General features: G+C 29.8%; 1 protein-coding gene across 1 annotated transcript in view; it reads right to left on the reverse strand.

The window, feature by feature from the left end:
* Window positions 1-2,132: 2,132 nt before the first annotated feature.
* LOC107437506 (uncharacterized) overlaps window positions 2,133-27,896 on the reverse strand; it is a 73,640-nt gene continuing 47,876 nt past the window's right edge. Inside the window, exon 3 of the mRNA XM_016049530.5 lies at window positions 2,133-5,358. Within this exon, the coding sequence (XP_015905016.2) occupies window positions 3,899-5,358 (1,460 nt within the window). The 3' untranslated portion in view covers window positions 2,133-3,898. The remainder of the gene's footprint in view (window positions 5,359-27,896) is intronic.

Here is a 27,896-nt window from a genome sequence, read left to right on the forward strand (position 1 = left end):
GATATAAAATCTTATCTTTTCTGAATAAATTAATTTCTTTTTGACGGATTTGTATGTTTGATTATTAAAATAAGAGTAGCCGCAATTTCGAAAACGCGGTTCCATTAGTTTAGTCAGCAAGATTGTTAGCATTGTCAGCATGATTGTCATATCTCAGGTTTTTAAATGAATCAAAAAAATTTTGTACGCATTTTTTTATTTCTACACATTTGGAGAAACAAAGGTGCTACAGTAAAAAACTTTTTTTCCAGAAAAACCTTAAAAAAAAAAAAGACTCTTAAGCACTAAATATAATAGTGAAAATGAACAACATACAAGTTAAAACGACAACTTGTTCAGGGAACAAAGCAAAAAAACATCAGTCCCCTCCATCCTTAATAAAAAGTGAAATCATAATATTGTTTAAATTTGCTTCAACATTAATAGGATGCTATATTGATAGCCATATTTGAGAAATTCTGCATAGAGTTCGTGTAACGTTAAGCTTGTTTCCTACCTTATCGATTTGTTAGGAAATTTTTGCAAATGCGAAACGCGAAGTTCAAATAGGAAACCTTAACATATTGCGAAATCTCTATATTATCGTATTTCTGAAACCTAATTGCTTGATAACCTGAATCAGTACTTGAATCAGTACTAAGAAGCTCATTAAAGATACAGCAAAATTGCACGGTATCATTTTTCTGAGAGTGATTCAAAAGACACTTATGAGGACCAGAAAGTAATGTCGTTTCTGCGTATTTCGATTTGTAGTCGTTAATGTACTTATTACAACCCATAAGCTAATTATATACTTCAAAGTCATGATCCTAATTTAGTTTTAAATTTATGGGGCCCGCCAAATGCTGGAAAAGTTACATATTTGGCATGGTAGGCTTTTAGACATCTACAAGAATAATAATGCAATATTAAATGAATAATACCCATAAACTGAAGGGGTAAGATATTAATTGATTAAAAACTTCATTCTCTTCAAAAATATACAAATTGGAAATAACAGTCGACATGTTTTAAGCGCTCAAAAACAGCCGCCTATTTCATTTTCAAGACTTGTTAGACTTAAATGAGAAAAAAATAATATTTGAAATATAAAACGTACAGTTGTCAAAATATGGAAAAACAAGAATGAGAAACAAAGCAAGAAATATCACAGTATCCGTCAGACAAAAAACGGAACAAGAAAAACCACAGCGGTCGAGAGGGGCAAATGAATTTCCAAGAGCTACTTAGAGGTTGTGAGAAATCGTCATTACCAAGGGAAGGGTATCAGCATTCATATGAATAAAACAAACTTTCAGGGTATCTAGATGAGCTGATGTGACTGGGGTGGAAATAATTTTGGTATCGTGGAAGTTAAATTTATGGCCTAGCAATTGCTAATTTTTCGAATTATTTTATAACGGGCATGTCTTTACATCTCTTTTTTCCTTACGGTTACTGTGGTTTTTATAGTTTTGTTTCTAACCTTTCTTTTTCCATTTTTCGTAGTCAATTTTACGTATTATTTTTTAAATCACTTTTTCTTCCTCTCACTTCTGGCAAGTCTTGAAAAAGAAGGCGCCTTTTTTGAAACTTGTCGACTTTCCAATTTGTATATTTTTGAAGAGAAGGGAGTTTTTAATCAAGTAATAATGCAGAAGTTTCTCCCAAAATTATTTGCGGTGTTTATCCAAGAGCATTAGACATCCGTAAATGCTTAAGTGGTTTTTTTAAATTCGAATCTGGCAATCTCATCTTTTCAATTAATGTTGATCAGGAAGACCACCCTGGAAAATATTAATAAAGTGGTGAAGCATTATTTCAAGCACTATACTCGCCCGATTTTAGATTTTAATTTATTTTGATCGCTACAATGTTTTCTAAGTGGTAAAAAAAAAAGCGAAAATTTAGATTGTGTCCAAAATACCACCTCCAGAGATTTTTCTTGAAAACCAATTAATTTTTATCGATCCGGCATTAAAAATTCGCACACTAGATGGCAAAAGGGTGTTGTTAGCGTGGGTGATAACAGCATCGATTAAAAACAAAACCTTCTTAAAAATTTATCTCGGTCTGAATTTACTGTAAAATACGACATTCCATTCTGGTCCTACTATTAGTTTTAAATTTTTTTTTAAGAAATGAAAAACAAGTACAAAATATAAATTTTTATTTTTCCCATAAAGAAAAAAAAGAACATCGCTAATTTTGTACAACAGAAACAAACAGGCCTTCTAAATATTCACATATTTATTCTTTGTAACAAATAAATTAGTTCTCTCAACAACTGTACAAATTCTTGAAATTAGTAGATAATTTATACCAGTACAATATCATAGGATTTCTATTAAAAGAACATTAAATAGAATTTTCAAACAAGACACTCTTTCTCAACATACATATTTATTTCGAACAACGTTGAAACAAAATAAATTCTAAATTTTGGACCTTGAGATTAGTTAACAATTTATTAAAAATACTAAACTAAAAATATGAGTGTTAATAGCAAAAATTTTGATTTATTCGACAAAAATCCCTAACAGTAATAAATAGTTTAAGTAATATTGTAAGTTATCTTTCCATTGTACGTAAAAGATTAAGATGGTATGTATATTTTTTTTTATAAATGCAATAAATTTTAAAATACTCTAAAATAAATCATAAAAAATTTGTTTAAAGAACTTGTCGAAATGACTTAATTTTTCTGTATCAAAAGCTTCTTAGAAAATCATCAATTGATGATATGATATAAAAATATCAAAAGGAAAAACATTGAATAAAAAGACAAAAAAATTTTCCTTTTGGAGCTTTGCAGCTATCTTAACTGCAACCATAAATCATAATATGTATTGTAATTTAAAATAACAAGAGTTCATTTTAGTTGGTAAAATATCTTAAATACAATATAGCACAATGTTATTATTCCCTAAGACAGGCTAGCACATTACATTCCCCTGAAAATTTATTAAGGAACGCTTTTCGAAACTTTATAGTGAACAATATAGTAAGGATAAATTTCCAAGGATGTCAACCTTGCTTTTCTGTAACTAGCAGAGGAAATTTTCCATTTTTTTTTAAATTAGAGAAGAAATCTCATTTCTATCAGAGATTTTATTTCTTTAAAAGCTCTCTAAATAATTTTCAAAACCAGTGACAGATATACAGCTTCTTTTTTAAGTGATTCAATATTAAAATAAGACTTCAAAGTGGTTAAATAACAGTTGTTAAAAAATAAAATATCTTGTGTTAAATTCATCGTTCTATACAAGACAGTGTAGATAAAAAAAATTGTGAAAAGTGTAATGCTTTTGCAATATTTTGTGTAATAAAATAGTGAAATGATAACATAAAAATCTTTATACATGTTTAAATAAAATTATATATTGATTACTAATTAATGTACTGATATTCATGGCGAAGATTTTACTTCTAATTTATAACCATATCAAGAAAATATTTAAAATTTATGCACTTGTGGTCATAGTCAGTTAATACTTAAATCAATGTCAATGAAAGTTTATAATGAATTTGATCGGTAAACTTCCTAGACGCCGACAAAGTTACAAAACCTATTAATAAATCATAATTAAGATCATGAAATAAAATAAAATCAATTTAAAACAATCAAAATTATCATAAAATCATTCCTGTAAATTTCCCTGAAGGGAAAAGAATTTATTGATGGAATATTAAAATCTGCAATAACTACGGAAAATGCGTAGCAGTTGACATCCTTAGTTTTCATTAATTAAAAATGCGAAGGAAATATCTCAACTTTTCGAACGCAGCAGAAAATCACGAGTACATTTTCTTACAATTTTTAAAACTAAGTAGTAAGTTTTTATTAAAGTTTTATGTGGCACATCATTAATGCAGATCGAGGAAGAAAAAAAATAAAGCAATTCAGGCTTTACCACAACTAATACTGGGTATTAAGAGGTAGTCTACGAAATGGTGATTCCACAAAACTATGTCTGTAGTCTCTGGGGTCGACTGGCAGATCAAAATAACCAGATCTTCTCCTTTCTTCATTGGGTGGAGGGTGGTAAGAAGGTCTAGGTTCTGGATAAGGCTCAACATATTTTGATGGAAAAGCTCTCTCCTGTCGAACGTCTGTAGCACTATATTGTCTTTGTCGAGGGCACATGTTAAATGGTGATGGCTGTCTCTCTGGCGAACGATATTGCCTGACGCCAACAGGAGATGAGGATAGTGGACGGGAGTCCCTGTAATAATCGATTTCACGAGCAGGCAGGTGTGACGGAGAATGCCTGTCAACATACCTATCATTATAGCTGACTGGATACCTTTGAACAGGACTATGGTGGTCAATTAAAACATCTTGCTGACGATCTGGATACCCTTGCCGAGGCAGCTCTTTATATTTGGGACGGTGCTCAACTGCAGATTCTAAGACAGGCCTACCCTTGCTGGGTCTTGGAGACACTGGGTCAATAACAGCAGCAGGATAGGATACAGGACGGGGATCTCTTGGAATTTTCTTTTCTATAGGGTTGCTATGTCTCCTGTAGACAACTTCAAAGTGCTTCAGGTGTTCTGGTTCAGGTATATCCCTTTCTATGACTTCTCTGTAACCGTGATCTGCGTATGGGTCTGATCTTCGAGCATTAGCTGCTATTTTGATAGGGGTTCTATTGTGGTGAGAGGAGGGAAGGGGTTCTGGTTGAGTGGGAGGAGGAGGTGAAACAGCTCTTCGCTCGAATTTATCCACTATTCCCCGGACACCACGGTGGACTCGGCCAAATCGTGGATCGTCTTCTTCATCTGGAGAAGACCGACTCCTGCGATCTCGTGGCATATTGAGAGCTGCCGGAGCCGGTGCGTATCGAGGAGGTCGACGCCACTCGTAGGATGGGATGACCTCCTCCTCATCGTCTTCCTCATCATCATCCGGGAGCCCGCTAGTATCAGGCCAATCCTCCTCGTCATCCGAGCTCGTGTCAGGATCGATTTCTTTGCTCTCGAAATCCGGATGAGAGGACACTTCCTGAATGGCTGAACTAAGGGCCTCATCCGATCCGATACCGCTGCTGGACTTGTTGCTAGACTTGCCCCCAGACGACTTTGCACTAGTTGAGTCTTGAGTTTTGGGCGAAGATTTCCCATTGCTAGACTGATGAACAAGAGGCACAGGCGATACTGTTTTTGTTAGTCCTACCAAATTGTAGTTAGTGCTTCGTCGGCAATCTATGCCGTCTAGCTTGCCTTGTCGCCTGCTCACTGTGTCGTAGTCTTTTGGAGGCAATAGAATAGGACAACTATTGGGATTGTTCAGGCGTTCCCGGAGTTCTGCAGCAAGTGAATCGTATAAGCTTGCAATATGTTCCTTTCGCACACTTACCTCCCTTTCGGAAGATCCTAAAAAGAAATAAAACATAAAATTAATATTTGGAATGGTGTGAAATATACAAGCAAAAAAATATTGGATTCCTTAAAAAGTTTATAGTCTTCTGAGTACATAAATTTTATAAGGGATTTACCATTACTATAAAATTATTATTATATTTTTTACAATTTCATCCTAAACGTTTAGAAAACTTTTAATTTCTCCTTTTTTCGGTGATCCTTGTTGACTACTTGACTATAAATTTATAAGCTAAAAAAAATGTTTAAGGGTGTTTTTTCTAACCTCACATATTCTTTTATGTCCATTCTCACTTTATACATATATGCAATTTTTTAAATTTTCATCAGACTAGGCTCATCAATTTTGTTTTAAAACTCCCAATTTTTTATTAGTTTAAAAGATTGTATGACAGTGTTTATTACATTCGCAGATTTGATAGCTCTTGAATATTTAACAGCATGTAGATTAATTTCGTACTCTTCTTACACATACAAACAGTATCTTTTTAAAAAATTGCTTAGATTGAAATAAGGACAAAAACTGTAACTTTTTTTTTAAAAATTCGTTTATAAATGAGGTAAAAAATTTAACTGTAAAAACGAAGTGATCCCGGAGGTTAAACTGCTGAAATGTAGCTTCGAAACATCTTTGGCTAAAAAATTTTTTAGGAAGTTACATAAGCGATGAAATACTGAAGTTTAGATTCTAACATAATAATATTTTAGATTAATTAAAACACGCAGAAGAAAGGACAAGTGCAGTCTTCTTGAGAAAGCCAGGGTCCACCCAGGACTGTCGAGCTACTGATGATGATGTTGGATAATTAAAAATTGTAATTGCAATTGCGTCGGCATTTCGCAATGCGTCAGGCTAATTTGAAGAGACTACATTATTTTTTAATATACCCATTACTGTTTCGGCTTGCCACACCAAGTCCATATAGTTTTAGAATAGTTAGGAATTGTGTGAATAATTACTTAATCATGCTGTATTTCAGAGGTTTACTTTAATAAACCTTTAATGATGCTATTTACAATAAGCCTTCCCACTATCGTGAGCTGATAACAAACAAACTGAAATTAATCAGGACAGTTCTGCAATAAAAGACGTTTAAAACTTCACGAAAATAGTTTAGGGAATAAACATGCTACATTCATAGGTGTCATGTTGAGGGCCTAGTGTAGGTGACATGTGCCCCACTAATTTACACAAACTTATGAATTTTTCCGATAAAAGCTACTAAAATTTTTTATCCCTAAAAAAACTTTTCATTTTATTCATTCAAAAAATCGAAACATTTAGACGGTTTATCTATAATTTATCAGCATAATTCCAGATTATCACTTTTATGTAAGTAATATGTTTAAAACCATTAAATGAATTTTTTTTTGTAAAATCTTGTTGATATTCGTACATAACGATTTCAGTGAAACGAAATTTAAATACTTAAACTAGCTCAGTGCCACTGTCCGGATTACATTTGCCCGGTATGCCCTACCTGAATGTTTTTATAAGGTCAAGTGCCACTGTTCAACATTTAACTGGCACTCCGAACAGTGATGTTTCTCCTACTCTATTCTCAGCAGATATTAAAATATCGAATAAATATAATAATATCAACGAATAAATTAACATCAAATTGGGGATAACAAATATTTCGGGCATTCACCCAAGCGAATATGCGATTGTTGACATTCACCGGTGAATGTCAACATTCTGTTGATTTTGGTCATTTACTGTAACAAATACACAACAAAATCTGTCGTATCCAGAGAGAAATTTTTAATTGTTGCCGATTATTATTAACTCATTGGTTAAAAAGAGAAAATCACACACAAATTAAAAGACATTTTCCATATACTTCTAATATAGCATTTTAAATTTTTTTGAAAATAATTTTTATAGCGTCTAATGCATGGCTCAATCTAGTGAAACCCAGTGAGCAATATATTGGACAAAATAGAAACAATTTTATCACTTAAAAAAATATTATGGGGGCTGGAAAGTAATGACGTTTCGGTACATTTGATATTTTTTATCAAGATTTTATTTTTAATAAATAATGTATTCAGCCTCGTTAACAACAACCTTTCAACGCAGGATCGAAAAAAAAAAGAATCGGTTTTTAAGACTAATGAATATTTAATGAGCCGAAACGACATTACTTTCAGGTCTCCCTAATATTTTAAGTTTTTTTTTCTCTGTTTGAACACTATTACAAGGGATTATAAGTAATGATACAATTTAGTTTATCCTTGTTGGTCGGTATAGGTAGGGTGCTTGAGGATAATTTTAAGTTTTTTTTTTCTAAAGGAAATATATAATATGGTAGAACATAGCGAAGAATGTTTTTCAGTTTGCTGCCATCATATTATTTCGTCATCTGTCAGACGCCCCAACTTCCTAGAGAATAAATTCCTTAAAATATATCGGACAGAAAGAAAATATCGCGGTATTTGGGTCGAAAATTGATTAATACACCACATTTAGATTGAAGCAGTGGTCAGCGACAATTAGCAGCTTTTGTACGGCAGATTGCTAGTAGGAAAAAAACAAAACAAATAAATAACAGAGCGCACTTCACACTCAAAATTGCAATCAGACCTACTTTCTGGGGCTTTTGTTTTCGATAGCGAATACACTACTTGACGAACCTTCGAGAAAAATACAAGTTCGATAATTACTGGTTTTAAAAATGCCTTCTCCCGACCTACTTCCTTCAGTCCGCTGTATTCGGATCAAAGAAACGAGATGAACAACTTTGTTTCGACACACAAAAATTTTCAATTTAGTGAGAAACGTGATGACAATAAATTGATCAGTAATGATTTTTAGTAAAATATTCATCAAGATTTTCAATGATACTTGAATAGAGATAACCAGGAATCAAATCAAACAAGAGATAACACGAATAAAAGGAATTAAGAAATTTGCTTCGACACACAAATATTTTCAATTTAGTAAGAAACGTCATAACAATAAATTGATGAGTAGTGATTTTTAATAAAATATTCACTGCGATTTTCGATGATATTCGAATAGTGTGTGATAATCAGGAATCAAATCAAATAACTGATAACACGAATAAAAGCATTTAAGAAATGTGTTTCGACACACAACAATTTTCAATTTAGTGAGAAACGTGATGACAATAAATTGATCAGTAATGATTTTTAGTAGAATATTCATCAAGATTTTCAATGATACTTGAATAGTGATAACCAAGAATCAAATCAAACAACAGATAACACGAATAAAAGAATTTAAGAAATGTATTTTGAGACACAAAAATTTTCAATTTAGTGAGAAACGTGATGACAATAAATTGATAAGTAATGATTTTTAGTAAAATATTCATCAAGATTTTCAATGATACTTGAATAGTGATAACCAGAAGTCAAATCAAACAACAGATAACACGAATAAAAGGATTTAAGAACTGTGTTTTGACACACAAAAATTTTCAATTTAGGCAGAACCGTCATATCAATAAATTGATTAGTAGTGATTTTTAATAAAATATTCATTGCGATTGTCGATTATATTTGAATAGTGTGTGATAACCAGGAATCAAATCAAGCAACAGATAACACGAATAAACGGATCAAAGAAATGTGCTTCGACAAACAAAATTTTTGAATTTAGTGAGAAACGTCATAACAATAAATTGATTATTAATGATTTTTAGTAAAATATTCATTAAGATTTTCAATGATACTTAAATATAGTGATAACCAGGAATCAAATCAAACAACAGATAACACGAATAAAAGATTTAAGAAATGAGTTTCAACTTACAGAAATGTTAAACTTGGTGAGAAACGTCATAACAATATATTGATTAATTAATATGTTTTTTAAAATATTCATTGCGATTTTCGATGATATTCTAAGTGATAACCAGGAATCAAATCGAAGAACAGATAACATAAGTAAACGTATTAAAGAAATAATACGTTTACTTATTCTACGTTTAAACGTATTAAAGTGTTTCGACAGAGAAACATTTTCAATTTAGTGAGAATTCTTGAATTTCCATTAAGTAAAACATATTATTTTTTATAATGAAACATGCATATTTTAAAATTATAACAAATCTAAGACTTTTTTTTCATAGTTTTACATAGGTATGATTCTAAGGTCACATAGTAAATATTTTTTTGTATTTTTAACAAACTTTAGCCATTATTCAACGATAACTGTTACAATGAAGTTGTTTACGTCTGAGCATTTAGTTAGACATAGTCTCCCTAATCATTACAACAAGAGTCACTGGACTTGAAATGTGTCGAACAAAAAAATAACCACCCTCAAAACAAAGAATATGTCAAAACAACAAATACTCCTTAATTTTGATGTCAAGCAACATTTTATCCAATTCAGGAAAATAGAAGTTCTAAAAATAACAACACTAATGTACTTATAACATGATCAAAGTATTATTTCATTCAGACACGAAATTAAATCACTTTCGCACTAGTTTTCAGCTCCAAATTATATACGTGTAACCAATAATTTCTCCCATGTTGAACGAAAATAACGAAAACACCTTGGTTCCAGGGCATAGTTTTGCTGCCGTGATGCAGTTTACGAACGTTGTTTGTATAAAGGCAATTATGAATGAGGATCGAAAGTACTGAGGATGAAAAAAAATAATGTGATGACTGCTCATCGTATGAGTAAATTATGTTCCTGACTGGCTATTTTTGAGAATCTAAATTAGATGCAAAGATTGAAACGCAATTCGGACGCGGATCAGTGCTTTTGCTTAGTTATTTTTCTCATTGTATGCTAAGAATTATAATAGGCGACATTGAGTTAGTGATCAGTTTTAGATTCTAAAACAGTCTACACTCTTTATTACGATCTCGCTTATAACAGCGATTCTTCCACCATAACGACCGTTCACCGTTTGATCACGAAATAAAATAAAATTATGAAATCAATTTTAAAAAATCAAAATTATCATAAAATCATTCATGAAAATTTCCCTTTTGTTAAGTCAGTTCACCGTTTCATAAATTCAATGTTATTTGAACACCTATTATAATGTTTAATCTGAAACATTTCTGCCGATTTAGCGACAGAAATTTATATTTACAATGGAAATAATAGTCGACATGTTTCAAGCGCTCAAAAATAGGGGCCCATTATCAAAACTTGCCAGTCGTGAATTAGAAATAAAAAACGTAAAGTTGCCATCGAAAAATAAAAATGAGAAAGAAAATAAGTAAAAACGCTGTAGCAGAGAGTGAAACAAAAATAAAGATGAAAAAAACAGAACAAAGAAAACCATTGTGATCGAGAGAGGCAAATCAGGGTAAAATACATTTCCTCGCGCTATGAAAAGGTGGTGAGGAACTAAAGTAGTTAAGAGAATCAGCAGTCATATGAACAGAACAAAATTCCAGGATATCAAGATAAGCTGGCGTCACTGGGTGAAAATAAATTTGGCATTGTCGAAATTGAATTTATGCCCAAGATTCTAACAATGCGCAGCAATTTATGATTTATCGTATTCTTGATAACAGACATATCTATTTTGCTCCTTTAGTCTAAATTTTAAAGCGCGTCTAGTCTGCCTGATGTAGCCAAGGTTGCTCTGGTAAGGTATGGGGTAAATGCCAAATCGATTTTCAAAACTGATAGTATTAAGAGACTTAATTTAAATTTTGTTCACAACCCTAAAAATAACTTTGGAATGAAAACGAGGAAGGTATTAGCAACTTTGTTACAAAAGGAGAAAAAATGGTCAAGTAACAAGCTTACAATAAGGATTAGAAGAGGGGTGTCTGGGTCTATGAGTTAAGCAAAAGCCGAATCAGTTATAGAAGGGCAAAATGGATAATAGCAAGCGAGTGGAGTAAGTTAGTTCAGAGTCCAAAGAAGAAGAATTACAGCAAAGATTTAAGTGCACGCAAAACGAAAGTATGAAATGCAGAAATTTTGTGAAAATTAGGGGGGTTAGAATTAACATAAGGTTGCAAAGTAACAGCAAAACGTCACGTTTTATGTCTGACAAGTCTTGAGAATGGGCGCCTATTTTTGAGAGCTGAAATCTTGAAGACTTTAATTTCCATCTACATATTATCGAGGCCAATGAAGTTTTTTTCAAATCAAGTAACATCGTACCACTTCAGTTTCTTGGAATCATTAATTTAACAAGTGATTATACTTCAAATACACTTTTGAGAGAAAATTAAACTTTATGGTAATTCTCACTTATCATGAGAAACACAACGCAATAGTTTAAAAGTGGCTAGACATATTCACTATTTTCGCTGAAATGTTATTCATAATGAAAGAAATATAAATAGTTTGAAAACTCATTCAGATGGAAATGATTTGTTCAAATACCTACTCGTTATTCTCACCACGACGCTTACTTCTCAAACTACACTTCCAGCCCAGATGCTTCATGGTTGGAATAATACAGAAGCGTATTTATTTTCCAGACTAAATCATTTAAAACGATGTTTTTCTTAGGGATTTAGTAACGAGTTAGAGGGATTCTGTGAATGGAAAAAACCCTTGCGTAGATAGCTATTTGTTTTACTAACTGATGATTTTGTTGTTATTTTATAGTATAAGAGGCAGTCGTATGTGACATTTATAAATTCTAAATTGAATGAGGTGTATGATAATATAAAGTGTAGTAGTTTTGAGTGATTTTATCACAGAATAAATTTGTTAAGAGATCTAGTTTTATTATAAATGTTTCACAAATGTACGCAATAAGTTCATATTCATGAGTTTACATTACTTATTCACGATAAGTTCGATTACGTATAGTCTAATAGAAAATTTGTTAAAAAACGAAGTTTTATCATAAGTATTTTACAAAAAGAGTACATTTGTTGAAGGGATTTTATATTATTTAGACGGGTGAGTTTCTATTACTTTTAGGCTTATGGAATAAATTTGTTAAGAGACGAGGTTTTGTTAGAAATGTTTCACAAATATACGCAATAAGTTCATATTCATGAGTTCACATTACTTATTCACGATAAGTTCGATTACGTATAGTCTAATAGAAAATTTGTTAAAAAACGAAATTTTATCATAAGTATTTTACAAAAAGAGTACATTTGTCGAAGGGATTTTATATTATTTAGACGGGTGAGTTTCTATTACTTTTAGGCTTATGGAATAAATTTGTTAAGAGACGAGGTTTTGTTAGAAATGTTTCACAAATATACGCAATAACTAAATGAGTTCATATTACTTATTCATGACGAGTGTCTGAGTTATCGATTACAAATAGTCTAATAGAATAAATTTATTAAGAGACGAGGTTTTAATAAAAATATTTTACAAAAACACTTTTGAACAAAACGCTTTTTAATATTTTTCTACTAATAAAATTCACTTCAGTTTAAATAAGAAACATAATCAATATTTACCATTTATGATATTATATAAAATTGGGCATTCTTTATAAATTTGATATAAATAATCACAACCACAACTACGTTCATTAGAGCTAAAAAAAGCTAATTACGCTACGCTAAAAAACGTTCATTAGCAAGTTCTAACAAAATAAATAAATAAGTAAATGATAAATCAGGAAATATTTTATGCGAATGAATTTTTTCAGTGTTTCATCAATAAGTCTTTTAAATCAGGATTTATGTTGGGCAGTTGAATTAGCTAGTCTTTTTACTGCAAAATTATGTTTTTGAAGAAAAAAAACTGTTATGAACTGTAAGACTAATTATCAGAAAAAAATTCTTATTCCTGAATTTGTTTATTTTATTTTGAATTTTAAAGTTTGATGAGAAATACTGATGCGATCATTTGAAAATTTATATATTTTTTAAAAAATTTATTCGATATATCGTTATAGGATTTATTTATTTATTTTTTAATTTGCTATTCATTTTTTATTGCAATTTTACACGAAAAATTTCATAAAAATAACTTTAATATTAAACAAATAATAGATTATTGGTTGGATACAAACCTATAACAGATTTCAAAAATCATTAACGGTTAAAAAAAAGTCTCAACTCACGGAACACCTGTGAAATTTCTACAGAACCCTAGGGGTCCGCAGAACACCATTTGTAACCGCTGATATAGGTATCATGATAAAAATTACTATCAGAATATAGGTATCACGATAAAAATTACTAAATTTTACTACTTCTACCAAATTTCATAGCATAATAAAAAAATCACATTTTATTGAAAGTTTTACAAAATCATTATCAAATGTTTCAGTAAAAATTACCAATCTCTTTGATGCTCCTGAAATAAGGTAAATTTTACCATATTCAGGTAATTTTGATTATACTTTTTTTTTTCTTAACGTAGTCTTGAATAAGCAGGAAATTTTTTTCTCCGTTGATGAATAGCATTCGGCTGATAAGCAACTACAACTGCAATTGGAAATTAATCCAATGACATGAGGAAATTGTTAGTTCATGTATTTTGAATGTACAACGCACATAATTAAACTCCCAAACGTCGTTCTTGTGTGTGAGGCCAAGAATACAACAGTTACTTACCTCCCAGTATTTTTTGCTTTTTTGTTCCTGATACTTTTACAAATCATTTAAATCCACACTGTTAAGACATTTCTCGGAAAAAAGGTTAAATAACCATTTATTTAATTGCTATTTTACCATATTCAAACTTAACAGTCAAATAACTATAAAAAAGATGGTACTCAAACTATTAAATGTGAGAAAAACAACTTATTAACTGCTTTCATCTAATATGGTTAAACAACCAAGTAAGCCTACTTAATAAAACTACTTAGTTCCTTGGAACTGCGTGCATATTATCGCAAAGAGGGCTAATCTGTCAGTCTCACGAACGTCAAAATGGGGATTCGAATTCCAGCGTTAACACCACAATATTTCCACCATTCCCTTCAACACCTGAAGAGTTTCTAGTGTCCTGCACTTCCCAATACCCATTACCTAACGAAAAGCCTAGCTTCTGTGTCCAGTTAAGTTTCTTTTCTACGGTTTTGAAACCATGCTAGTTATAAATGGTTATTCATAGTTTTATAACCATACTAGTTGTAAACGGTTTCAACACCGTAAAGGTAAAAAGACGTTCTTCACCGTAAAAACTTAACAGTTAAACGGATGGACAGACTGCTGCAGGTTATTTGCCCATAATTTTCGAATAAAAATTCTAACAGTGCATAGTTCACGAAGTTCATTTTCGTGCTGAGGTTTTAGAACAAAACCGTTATCATTCAAATAACTTATTCTGACACATCGTTGTAATTAATTTATACATTTCTCGCTTTACAATATCTAAGAGTCTAGGGGCCCATTGTTTACTTCGAATTCCATAAACTAAGTCACGAAACGATTTAAAAGTTAAAGGCAGGAAATCAAAATAGGGTTAGTGCTGCTTTGACCTTGGTGTTGAAAACATAGACTCAACAGTCAAAACAGAACGGTAGCTTTTTAACTAGAGTTTAAGGAGGGAAGTAAGTACCAAGAATTTCGACGCCCGCATTCCGAATACTTGACCTACCTTCAAAGGAAGAAGCTACTTTAAGAAATGACCTTTTATGCCATCTGTTAGTTTATTTACTTTTCGTTCCAGGTACTTGCAAGGTGACAGCTCAATTGTCACATTAAAGCTTCATTCAAAACTGTTTTTAAGTTTATTATTATTATTATTTTTTTTTTAGTAAAACAAATTAAATTGACTTACATTAAATCCTGTTTTCATTGTTAACTTAGTCTTGTGATTTAAGGGGAATCAAAATTGTGATTTAAAAAAACGAAAAGAAAAAAAAAACGATTTTGTATTAGGTAAAAAATTATTTATGTATCATATTATTAAAAAAGGAACTATATTTATTCTTGCATGATTTTACAAGTTAAGAACAAATTTTTAATAGGAGTGAATATTTTGTAATCTGAGCAAACATTATTAACTTTTGACGTGCTATATTATTTGTGTCAATTTTATCGGGATTTTAAATCCACTGGGTTTTGAAAATCCCGATATTTTGTATCCAATATTATAACAAATTGCAATTTTCGAATCAAGCAATTAATTTATCACTTTTGACGGGTTTATTTGCGCCGATTTCATTGTCAACCCACGTTATACTTCAATCCATGTTATCTTTTAATTTTTAAATTTCGACATTTTAAATGCATAATATTACAAAACGTGAAATTCGAATGTGGCTTTTCAAACTGTTTACTGTTTTTGAACCTTCATTCTAAAATTTTATAGCTTAAAAATTTTTTTAAAATTTAACATTCATTAAATCTCTTAATATATAAATGTTCATAAGTTAAAATAAATTAATCCCACCCAATAGAATGTTGTTTATTATTTTGAGCTTTAATGCGTTCTGTTCTATTTAAAATCATTTTAGATCCCACACAATTCTTCAATTAAAATATTTAATTTGCATCCATGTTACTCAATAAAATATTTATCTATTATTTTTTTATTTTTTACTTTCATTCAAGACATTACAGTTAATTTATTTTAAAACACACTTTAGTGCTACGTGATGAAAAAAACCAGCACTTCTTCCCGACTTTTAAATTTTTTTCGATAAATCTATTTTTTGATAAAAATGAAATATATTTTTTATTTTGAGAAGCATCAGTTTGGGTTTTCTTCAATTTTGAATGGATTTCAATGTATAAAAGAATTTAATTTTATGTAAATATATTACTAAAATGACTGATAAAAAGAATTGTGTCTGAAACACTGAAGTTGACTTGAAAATTATCCTAGTCGTCATCAACTTATCTAAATACTTGAGCATGCAGCTCTTAATTCAAAAGGGATGTGCACTCCTAAGTATACAGGGTAATTCATAATTCCCTCCGGGGTTTCGAAGCGTTATAGTAAAAAAACGAAGACGCATATGGCAAAAAAAAAAACGTATGAAATTATTCCGAAAATATTCAAGTTTTAATTTAAGCAGTTGCCGGTAGATGGCAGTAACATGTACCACTGAAGCCAGTTGTAGTAAAGAAAAATGGCGTTTACAGGCGGAGGGAATTATGAATAACACTGTATGGATTACAATACTTTTTTTTCCTTTATAAAAACATTTTTATTTCACTTTACAAATAAAATTAACCCTTAACTAAACTTTGAATATAATTATTGTAAGATACTTAATTCCTCGTACTATTGAGATAAATTTCATTCCAATGTGGTTAATCGGTAAGCGTATTAACTGTTCCGATTAATTACTGTTTCTAAATTTCGTCTTTCCATCGCAATTAATAATTCTTTATCAAATAATTAAAATTAAAATGTATAAATTAAAATAAAATGAATGATTATAAATAACAGAATGTCTCTTTATAGTGTTCTTGTCTCATATTATAATTTAAAAAAAAAAATTTGCTAAGTCTAAGATAGCTTGCATTTATAAATCTTGATGGGGGGGGGGCATCTAAGTTTATGTAAGCCACTAGCATTATAAGTTGAACATCTGTATACTGCGGTGCAATTGAAAAAACGACGTAAGTGCTTGACAATTATTTTCCTTATATTGCTAATACTTAAACTAGTATTTCAAAAACTGATTAAACGATTTTTTTTACAATAGGTAGTTTATCAATCAAAAATACTAAATATATCAAAAACCTCAGTTTTGAATTTTTTGTCACAGTGATTTTTTTTATTGCTCGGAAGTATACATGTGATCCGATTTGTACAATATTACGCAGGCTCGCAATCTAACGAATCATGTAACGTTAAAAGTGATTACTTAATAGCACGCCTGACTTGAATTTGCTTAAATATAAGCATTAGAAACGAAAACGCGATCAATTGCTAGATTTGAAAACAACGTGAACATGCTTTACTTTAATCGTGATGAATTAACGATCCCATTTAATGAAAAATCGTGTAAATAAACATCGCGATATGGAACGCTCGCAGCTTTGCATCGAAATTGTGCGTCGTTAGAAACAACTGGACAGAGTTTGCGTTAATTAGAAACAAAGTTCTGGTGTAATGGTATGATTTACGCTAATTGTGTGTTAAGAAGTCGGAATAACGGTCGGAAAATTTTAAAATTTACTCGAAAGCTATGCACTTATATTTTACAAAATATTTTATTGTCCATAATCTTTATTTTGCTATTTATAACAAAATTTCGTATAATCTAAATTTTCGCTATTTCGAGCATGCGGTTGCCTCATTATAACATAATACATACCACATGTCCTACAGTACTGTAATATTTTATGACATAAATTTGATCAAAATCTTACACTACTATGCATGGTAATAACATTTTTGGAGAAAAAAAATCACAATTCCGGTTAATAAAATCACAAATGCGGTATTTAAGGCTCTGATAATTTTTCGATTCAAACGTAAAAGGTTTACCGCACAATCTGATTTCAAAATTATAACAAGGCAAATTCTGAAAAATTAAAATTCTCTAAATTCAGACCATATCAAATTTTATCCTCCTGAGATTCTGTCCCCTAAAATTTGTTTCAAGAAATTTTGTTTTGAAATTCTATCTACGTGGGATTTGTCTTTAGGAGATAATGTAAAATGTTTGTCTGCGATGTTTTGTCGACATGAGATTTTTGTCTCCATATAATTCTGTTCATATATTTTATCCCAGCCACAATAAGTTTCGCAAAATTAAGTTTTTATAGGATTTTGCCCGAGAGAAAATTTTGTCTCTAAGTCATTATCTTTTGATGAAATAGGAATGAAGATTTTCCTAAAAATATCAGAAAAAAACATATGTCCTTTTTTTAAAAAAGAAAATAATAAATAAAACATAAAGGAGAGAAAATGATAATCGATGTCCGTAAAATAATAAATCGATAACATAAAAATAAATTCATGAATTTGTTTTATGAATTACAGTCGAACCTCGCTAACTCGAACCTCGATTTCACGAATTTTTCGATATCTCGAAGAAAAAAAATTCCCTTCAAATTTCCTATACACTCAATGTTAAAAAAGCCTTGATTTCTCGAATTTTTTTTCTAATCCCTCGATAACTTGAATTTTTTTCCATAAATAGTGTAGATTTCTTTTCTGAAAATAAAAAAATATTCCAAAAAAATTTTAGGAATACAAAACTAATTCTCATAATCATAAACAATTCTCAAACAAGTATTTCTGCAGTGGACACTGTAAGGAGATTTATTGAGAGACAGCCGAATATGTCAAAGGAGACATTTAAAGCTATAGTCCACTTAGAAAGTGTTATAGACAAACTTTCTTACACATCTTTAAAGCAAACAACAATTGAATCTTTTTAAAAGTGTTCTTAGAATAAATATGGAATAGTAAATAAGGTATGTAAAGAGCATTTTCCTTTATTCTACAGTCAATAACATGCGATTTTCGATAATTCGAATTTTCGGTATCTCGAATTTTTTCTGCTTTCCCTCCAAGTTCGAGGTATCGAGGTTTGACTGTATAATCAAAATACTTCATTAGTATAAAAAACACCTATAATGAATCTAAAATTATGGTACTGGAATGTGGGATTTGGCTTTGGGATATAATGTGAAATTTTATCGATATTAAGTCAACATACGATTTTGTTTCCATATAATTTTGTTTATATGAAATTTTATACCATCCACAAGAAGTTTCTAAAAATTCAGTCTTCATGGGATTTCGCCACTAAAAAATTTTGTCTTTCAATGAAATAAGAATGAAGATTATTTTAAAAATATTGATCAGGATATACCATAAGAAAAAAAAGCAAACGTCATTTTTTTTCTTTTGTTTGTTCAACAAAGGAAATAATAAATAAAACACAAAAGTGTAAAAAAGATAATCGATGTCCGTAAAATAATAAAGCGATAACATAAAAAATAAACTCAGAAATGTTTTTTTATATATTATATTCAAAATACTTTATTAGTACATAAATCACCTATAATAAATTTAAAATTATGGCACTGAAATGTGGGATTAGTCCTTCGGACATAATGTGAAATTTTATCCCTACAAAATTAAGTCTACATGAGATTTTGTCTCCATAAAATTTTGTTCATATGAAATTTTAGACCAGCCACAATAAGTTTCGAAAAATTCAATCCTCGTAGGATTTCTGCCAGTGAGAAAATTTGCCCTTCAAAATTTTATCTTAAAATCATTATCTTTTAACGAAACAAGAATGAAATTTTTTCTACAAATGTCGGTAAGTAGGCTATATCAAAAGAAAAAAAAACAGTCATTTTTTTGTTTGTTCAACAAAGAAGATAATAAATAAAACACAAAATGTATAATAATAAATCGATAACAAAAAATATTTTTTTTTGCATAATATAATCAAAATGCTTCATTAGTATATAAATCACCTATAATGAATTTAAAATTTATGCCACTGGAAATGTTGGTTGCGCGATTTAATGCTTTTTTATATACTGAACAATTTAAATATCAGATAATGAGCTATAATAGATTACGAAGACCAACGAGTTGAAGAAAAAAAAAAGTATGACGTGCAGCAACTTCAGCAAGACGGGTAATTAACCGTGGACGGAGTATTTTCGCTTCAAAATTGTATGCTTTTTGCGTGATTGCAAATCTGACCCATGCCTGTTTCGGTTCGGCAGCCTCTGATGTATAACGAGCGCAAAATATTCTGGTATGTATTTTAATTTGTTTTTAAACCTTCAGTCGAGCGGAGCGGAACAGCTTAGCCATTTTCTTAAGCACGGGATTACAAGAACAAAAAATTCCAGACCACAATATTACTTAATAGTTACAAATCCCCATTCGAAATGATAATAAGTAAATCAAATATAATTTATTATTATTATTTTCTTATCTAAGTAATTTCGGAATGCAAGCGATTTGCAACTCAATTAATCTTTATAGTCATAGTTGGAATGTTAATAACTGAAGGATAATTTTAAAAAATTGCTTTAGAACTTTTTTTTTTAAAAAAAGTAACGCCATAAGTTATGTTTATGGTCACTTAGTATAAAACTACTAACTTACTTAGTCCTATTCGTGCATCAGAAATATTCGTTTATCCCAAAAAAATGTAACATAATTAACTTACTTAGTCCTATTCGTGCATCAGAAATATTCGTTTATCCCAAAAAAATGTAACATAATTAACTTACTTAGTCCTATTTGTGCATCAGAAATATTCGTTTATCCCAAAAAAATGTAACATAATTAACTTACTTAGTCCTATTCGTGCATCAGAAATATTCGTTTATCCCAAAAAAATTTAACATAATTAAAGCATGTTTTTGCGCTGTAATCTTAGAATATAGCATAATTTAAGTAAATGAAATGTTTTTGCAATCATTTAGAGTTTTTTTTGCATTTTAGAAACAGAGAGGAAAAACATTAATGAACGATAATAAAAAATATATATAGGGACTAAATAAAAACCAGTGAAAGTTTAAGAATACCTGTATGAATATGTCGTTGGCTAATTAGAAGGAAAAAAAAAGATCTAGTATTTTCTAATCAGCCTGATATTTTTTTTAAGGATACTTACAATTACCCTGCTAAGCTTTAGGTAAATTGAAGACTTATATTATTTGTTTATTTAATCTATTGTGCTGTATGAATAGGCTGTGGGCTAATTGAAAAAAAAGCATCTAGTATTTTCTAATCAGCTTGATAGTTTTTTTAAGCATACTTACAATTACCATGCTAAGCTTTAGGTAAATTAAAGACTTAATTTTTTAGGCTTTTTGAAATAAGCTCAGAAGTATGAAAGTTTATAAAAATGAGACAAATGAAGTAAAGGCTTATTAAAAAGAATTCAAACTAAAGGAAACTAGCTTCAAACAAAAAGAAACTACACGTATAAATCAAAACAAGCATCTCTCTATTCAAAGCACCGACAGAGGACAGGGCTTATTGCATAAATAAAGTAAGTCGGATCGATATTTCTTAGCACATTTTCTAAATAAAAAGCCGAAAAAATATTAGCCGATTGTGATAAGCCTAAAAATATCAGGCTAAATGAAATTCATGGAGACTTTTAAAGTTAGTATGGTGCGTTGCGAAATTTAAGGCTACAATTATAGAAAACCGTATTTTAGCAGATTCATGAATTCATTTTAAATCCTAATACAGGAAAGATAACATTGGAAATATATTTTTGTCAATATAAATATTGGAATTGTGATACATAGCGGATGTTTCAAAAAATTAGATCTTCATTAAATTATTCTACGAAGTTTAATACATAATTAGGAAAAATTTGTCAAGTAAATATTAAATTAATGACTCATTTGTAGCAGAATAATTTACCGTTTTTCGCCCTTTTTGCTAATTTCAATTAAATTTTACATAAATATTATATAAATCTCGCACATAGAAAATTTAAACGCCAGTTTCACATGCTTTTTATTAATTCTTCTTTTTCCTTTTAGCTAAGATGCAATTTGAAATAAATGTAAAAAAAAGTTGACATATATTTACTATCCTAACATATCACAAAAATCATTAAAAAAATTGTTTAAATAATAAATCCTATTAAGATTCATTTAAAGCTCAATTCTATCCGATAAAAACAAACTCTAAATTGTACTAAATTATATTAAGTATTGAGAAATGTAAGAAAATAACGAAAAGTGTTCAATTAACTAAAAATTTTATTTGTGTATTTAATTTCACCTTTTACAAATGTATTTTTCCGTTTAAATACATTTAATATTACCTAAATTTTAAAAATATACGATTAAACAGATAAAATATATTGTGCACGTTAATTATAAAATAAAAAATTTGCATCAATAATTCGAATAATTTTCTTACTAATTGATTAACAGTTGGAAACAAGATCGTAATTAGAAAAACTGGGGAAAAATACTAACAATGAAATAATGTTATTTGAATCTATAAATAGGTTAAACACTCTCCTTGTCTCTAAATGTAGATAGACATACTATTTCTTAATGAGCATTTCACACTCAAGTTAATCAAAGGATGTGTGAAAGGAAATGGTAACATTTCCTTGTGTAAACTAGATCTACCATGATGTTAACTTCAGATAATTTCCTTTTAATTGGAAAAGGAAAAAAATCGAAAGATACTTATTATCGTTTTTTTTCCAGACTTAAATAGTATATTCAAGTGATATGAATCTTAATATATTTCCCATTCAATTAGATTATTTATAAATTGTAATTGTCAATTTTTTTTATCGATACTTTTTTATTGAAGATCTATTGCAATGTCCGCATGTAAACATTATATATGCGTATTAAAATACTACCCTGCTTGCGACTGTTACCGTGTCTGGAATTTAAAAATAGTTCTACATCGAGAAAAAAATATAGTCAAAAATACCAGAATATGGTAAAATTTACCATGTTCCTTACTCTATGGGAAGGCCAAAAAGCTCGGTAATTTTTGCAAAAGAGATTTGGTAATAATATTGGTAACATTACAATAAAATATTATTTATATAGTATGTAATAATATTTTGGTAATTTTAACATGATGCCTTAGAGAATGTCATAAACTGTGGTATTTCTTTGGTTTAAACTTACTTTTCAGTCTTAAACTTACTTTTACTTCAAAAAATAAAAAATTACTTTGTATTTTTTAATAAATGTAGGGTAATAAAAACTGTAAATTTTAAAATCAGAATTTCCGGCGAACTGTTAATGAGTAGAGCAATTAAGCAAATGAAAGGCTTAAATAGCGTATATATTTTTTTATTACCAGAATTAGAATTATGTCTTTTTTTTTAAATTAGAATTGTTATTACTACAAAGTGAGATAATTTTATCACAATTTGTTTCTCTGTGTCGAAGTAATTAGAAAGTATTTATCTCAATGAAAGTTATTAAAAAATCGAAAATCAGCGATTGTCTTCTTTCAAAAAAGGAAGATATCCGCCACTTAATATTTATTCAATCTTGTTAAGAAGTTTACTTATTTGCTTTTAAAAAAGATTGCTATATTTTTGTATTTCCTTATGTTTGTGCAAACTCATCTTTGATAATGAAGCTCATCTATTATTATTACATTACAACAGATGAATTAAGAGTTTTAGTGAAAAAAGTATGTTTTAATGTTAATAGCAGAATGAGTAGAATGTGCTTTAAATAATATATCATTGAAATATTAAGTATAAATAAATATCGAAAACATAGATACAAATGTGGTTTAAATTAGCATTGAATATTTAATAAACTAGATTAAAGCAAAAAAAAAATTCCCTTGAAAAAAAAAGCAGTGGGAAAATATTATTAGTTTTAATTAGTTCATGCGGATTTAAAGTCTCAAAATATTTATACTGGAACACATTTAATTCAAGTGCAATAATCTCGTGAAGTTACTTTTTAAAATTGAAGTGATAGATTAAATGATACATTTATCCACAACAATTGAAGGGCTAGCGGAAATACAGTACAAGGCCGTACTTTTCCCAAAAGTGATTCTTTAAAAATCAAATTGTTCCTCAGAATTATTTTCAAACAGGTACATTTTACTAGATAATAAAGCAGTACACAAAAACGTCTTACTGCCAACACGAAAATAATGTGTTGTTTTTCATCAAAAATGCCCTGCTTAACAATTTGAAAATGTCGCAATATTTGCAGCATTAATTTTATCTGAGATGTAGCATATTGTTTTAAGTCCTTCAATTATCCAAAAATCTTAAAACCATTTAATTTTATTTTTGTCTATTTTTTTTCTTTATTTTTTTTACAATTGGAAATTTACAAATTACACCTTTTTCACCTTAAATTAGAATACATCATTATTTTTAACTGCTGTGTAAAAAAAATTTTGCATTAGTATTTTTCATCCCGTACAAACGTATTTCAGAATAAACACGTCCTAAATAATTTAATAACCAATCACAATTGAATAAGCATGAATTTTATTCGAATTTTTTTTTTTCTCACTTCCGCACGACAATTGTCCAACGATAATTTCAAAATTCGATTTCTGGAACGAATTTCAAAGGTGACAAACGCACATATTCAAAAATCCATTGAGAGCGGAAACTAGTATCTAGGCAATGGTCATTACAGCAAGGATTGTACGAAATTTATTTGAATGTAATGGCTACTCATGAGTCGAGACTAGGTCATTCTCTCCTCGGCTGGACGTGGTAATGCGCCTAAATGACACGAAGGACGAACACTCTGACACATGAATAGAGATAGCTTTTTTAAGACGGGAAGTAAAATTGCGTATTCGAAAAGATATCCCTAATTTGCTTATAAACTATAGCAGTAAAATAAAAGTATGTATTAATTTTAAATTTTGACGCGGAATGGGATTTTTTTTCTCTCTATTTAGGAGAGATAATGGAATTAAAATTGAAGCAAGTTTTTAAATAATTCCCTTTTATTAGCGTAACCAATTTCATTTCCCCCAAATAATATACAATATGGAACACATGGGTGTATTCAGAAACATTGTCATTCTGATGTCACTGTACATAGAGAAAAAAAGTATGGTCAAAACTACCAGAATAGCGTTAAATTTACCGTGTTTTTGGCTCTATGGGAACAACATAAAGATCGGTAATTTTTACCGAAGTGCTTTCATAATACTTTTGGTAAAATTAATAATAAAATATGGGTTTATAATATGTCATAAACTTTAATAAATGAGGTAAAATTTGGTAATTTTTTCACGATACTTCAGTCTACGGCAAAAATCATTGACTCGGTTAAATTTACTTTTCAATTTTGTATTCTTTTACTAAATATGTGGTAATAAAAGTAATAATTTTAAAAATCAGAATAAACCGTTTTCATATGAAAGGAAAAATTACCAAATCAATAATTTAAATACCGTATATTTTGGATTTTATTACCAGAATTATGTTTGTTTTCACCAGAATAGTCATTACCATATAGTATGGTTTTAGAAGGTGAAAACGTTTGTTGCCTAGGGGCAATTCCACCATTTACGAACATCATATTTGCAGACTTTAAATGCACATAAGTCATTAAAAAATCTAGCTGTTCTTATAACAATTATTTTTGATAATTTTTTGTTAAAATAAACTCTGATGTCATTTACATTTACTCCAATTTTCACTAATTTCCATAATGACTTCCACAAGTTTGAAATACTTTTAAAAAACTAAAGACTGAGTATCACAGATATATCATGAACAATATGTCATATCTGCTACAAAAAATTTTAATACTTTTTTTCTTCTTTTTAAACGGCTTTTAAACTTCCAATAGCTTATAAAAATTGAGGTAAGTGTAAATGACACCAAGAATTGTTTTAACAAAAAAATATTAGCACTGCTTGATATTTTTGAGTCGAGTTCTTTGCATTTAGCGCCTGCAAATATTACATTCATAACGAATGGAAATAGCCTTAGATTCATTTACTTCAAAAATAAATGTCTCTAAGCTTTATATAATTTAAATATAATTTAAATATAATTCGAAAACTAATCAAACCGCAAGAAAGTATAATTTTTTTTTCATATCACTACCACTAAATCTGTTGTTTAGTGCATCTATATTTTTGTCCCGTATATATGTTTTGCTTTGAAAAAAACTCAACTTGAAATAGAAATTGAAAAATCTGGATTAACTTCACCGGTGGGTTTGTAATCGTTTGAAAAGTTAAAAATATTCACAAACTTCTTCCATAACTTTCTGATTACTAAGGTCCAGACGGACCGAAGAATCAATAAACGGCGTGGATCTCAGAACTTCATATCCATGTATTTTTTATTTTTCAATAACATTTACGCATATAAATTTCAGATTATTGGAATGTATTGCTATGAGTTTTCGTGTAAATTAAAAATAAAATTAGAAAATTCTAATGTTACAAAAAATGTCTTGACCTATAGCATTTATTCCACATGGCTTAACATTATTCAAAAGAAAATAGCAGGTAAATAAAATAGCACATGCGAAAAACAATGTAATGGGTTTTAAAAGTATAAGTGTAGTCGTGCTCCTAAGTCGTAGATGGCATTTGTAGCATTCTTGGCGACCATCTTTCTGTTATAGCATTTTAATAGCACAGTGAATGAGCGAAAATTCAGTGGCTACATGCTCTAGCTATTTTATCCTTTCTTTCCTTACATATGCTGACCTTAATTTCCTTGCGAGTTCGACACATAAATTGACTATCAAAATTTACTGAATAATGGTAATTTATTGGATTAAATTTATTGAAAATATTTTTCTTCGTTATTTGGTTTGATTTTAAATCATTAAAAATTTAGAAATTTTTCAAGTACGAACTGTAAAAAATTCCCGTTTTTTTTACAGAGTATCTCTGTATATTTGATGATTTTGAGCTGCTTTGACAGATAAAACCTATATACAGATTAATTATCAGATAAACATTATAAACAGATTAAAACCGTCAGTTCAAATTCCAGTTTTTGCCATGCAGTTTTGCTTACCATACAATAACTCTACCTTTTTTTCAAATTACTTGGCGATTATTTTCTACATTTGCTCTTATTTTTCAGAAATTATTTTACGATTTTCAACCTTAAAATAATTATTAACTGCATAGTAAAAATAAAAACTTTTAAGATAAAAAAATCTTAAGATTTTTTGCATACCGTAACAATAGAGATGTGGTAGCTCAGAGGAAAGAGAACTCGGCTTTCAATAAGGGGACCCAAGTTCAAATCCCAGCGTCGATTGGTCGTAAGAATGTTGCACCTGGCTCACACCAATCACAATGCTGACTTTGTTATTTTATAGAATTGTTTGTTTAAATAATAGTTTGCTTGTTAACATAACAGTACTATCTGCTCAAAAAACAAGCGTCTGCTTTTTAATAAGAATATTTTTCTATGAAATAAACGGTTTTATACAGGAACACCAGCTAATAGCCCCCCCCGTAAATTTAACAACCTTTTTACAGTGCATTAGGAGACATTTTATAATTCTTTTATAATTTTTTTTTAAATTCTATAATTCAAATAACTATTTATATGGTAAAAAAAAAAAACTTTAATTTCTCATATAATATTATTTCGATAAGGAAGTTAGTAGTGGAACATCCTCACACGCACTAGATTTAAATGAGCTTAACAATTACTGAAGAAGGTAAGAATATTCTTAACTATCTCCTCAATTTCTTTAGATTGTCAAGAAGGACATTGCCCTGAAAGTTAAAGACGACCTCATCAACAACTATAGACAGGGAACAAAACAAAGCCGGAAAAAAAATCCGCTATTTCAATCCTTTCATGGAAGAAAACGTCAGAAAATTTGCGTAATTTATTATCGGGTTTAGGTACTCATCCAGAAAGTCCGAGAAATCCCAAAAAGCTTCGACGAAGAACAGGAAGAAATGGATATCCAAAGCTTTTTTTTCCGTGTGGAAGAGCCGACAGTCTTTGATACTCTTGATCACCGTCCCGAGGAAATCTTTAAAATATTCTATCTTCATTTAGAACAATAGCCAGTCGGTGGACACAGCGTAATCTAATCAGTTACGCTCTCAGCTGCGCTCGTGTGCGCGCTGGAGCAGTCTAGCGATGGTCTAGGCTCTAATTTTAACACTAAGATGCAAGGAGTGAATCGTTGGTATTGTTAACGATTACCTCCTTTTTGCTGGCGCTTGACACATGCCAATTAGATCAAATCGGAAACTGAACTTTGGTAAG

This window comes from Parasteatoda tepidariorum, chromosome 6 (genome assembly GCF_982258835.1).
Source record: "Parasteatoda tepidariorum strain Cologne lab strain chromosome 6, Ptep-v5.0, whole genome shotgun sequence".
NCBI lineage: Eukaryota > Metazoa > Arthropoda > Arachnida > Araneae > Theridiidae > Parasteatoda > Parasteatoda tepidariorum.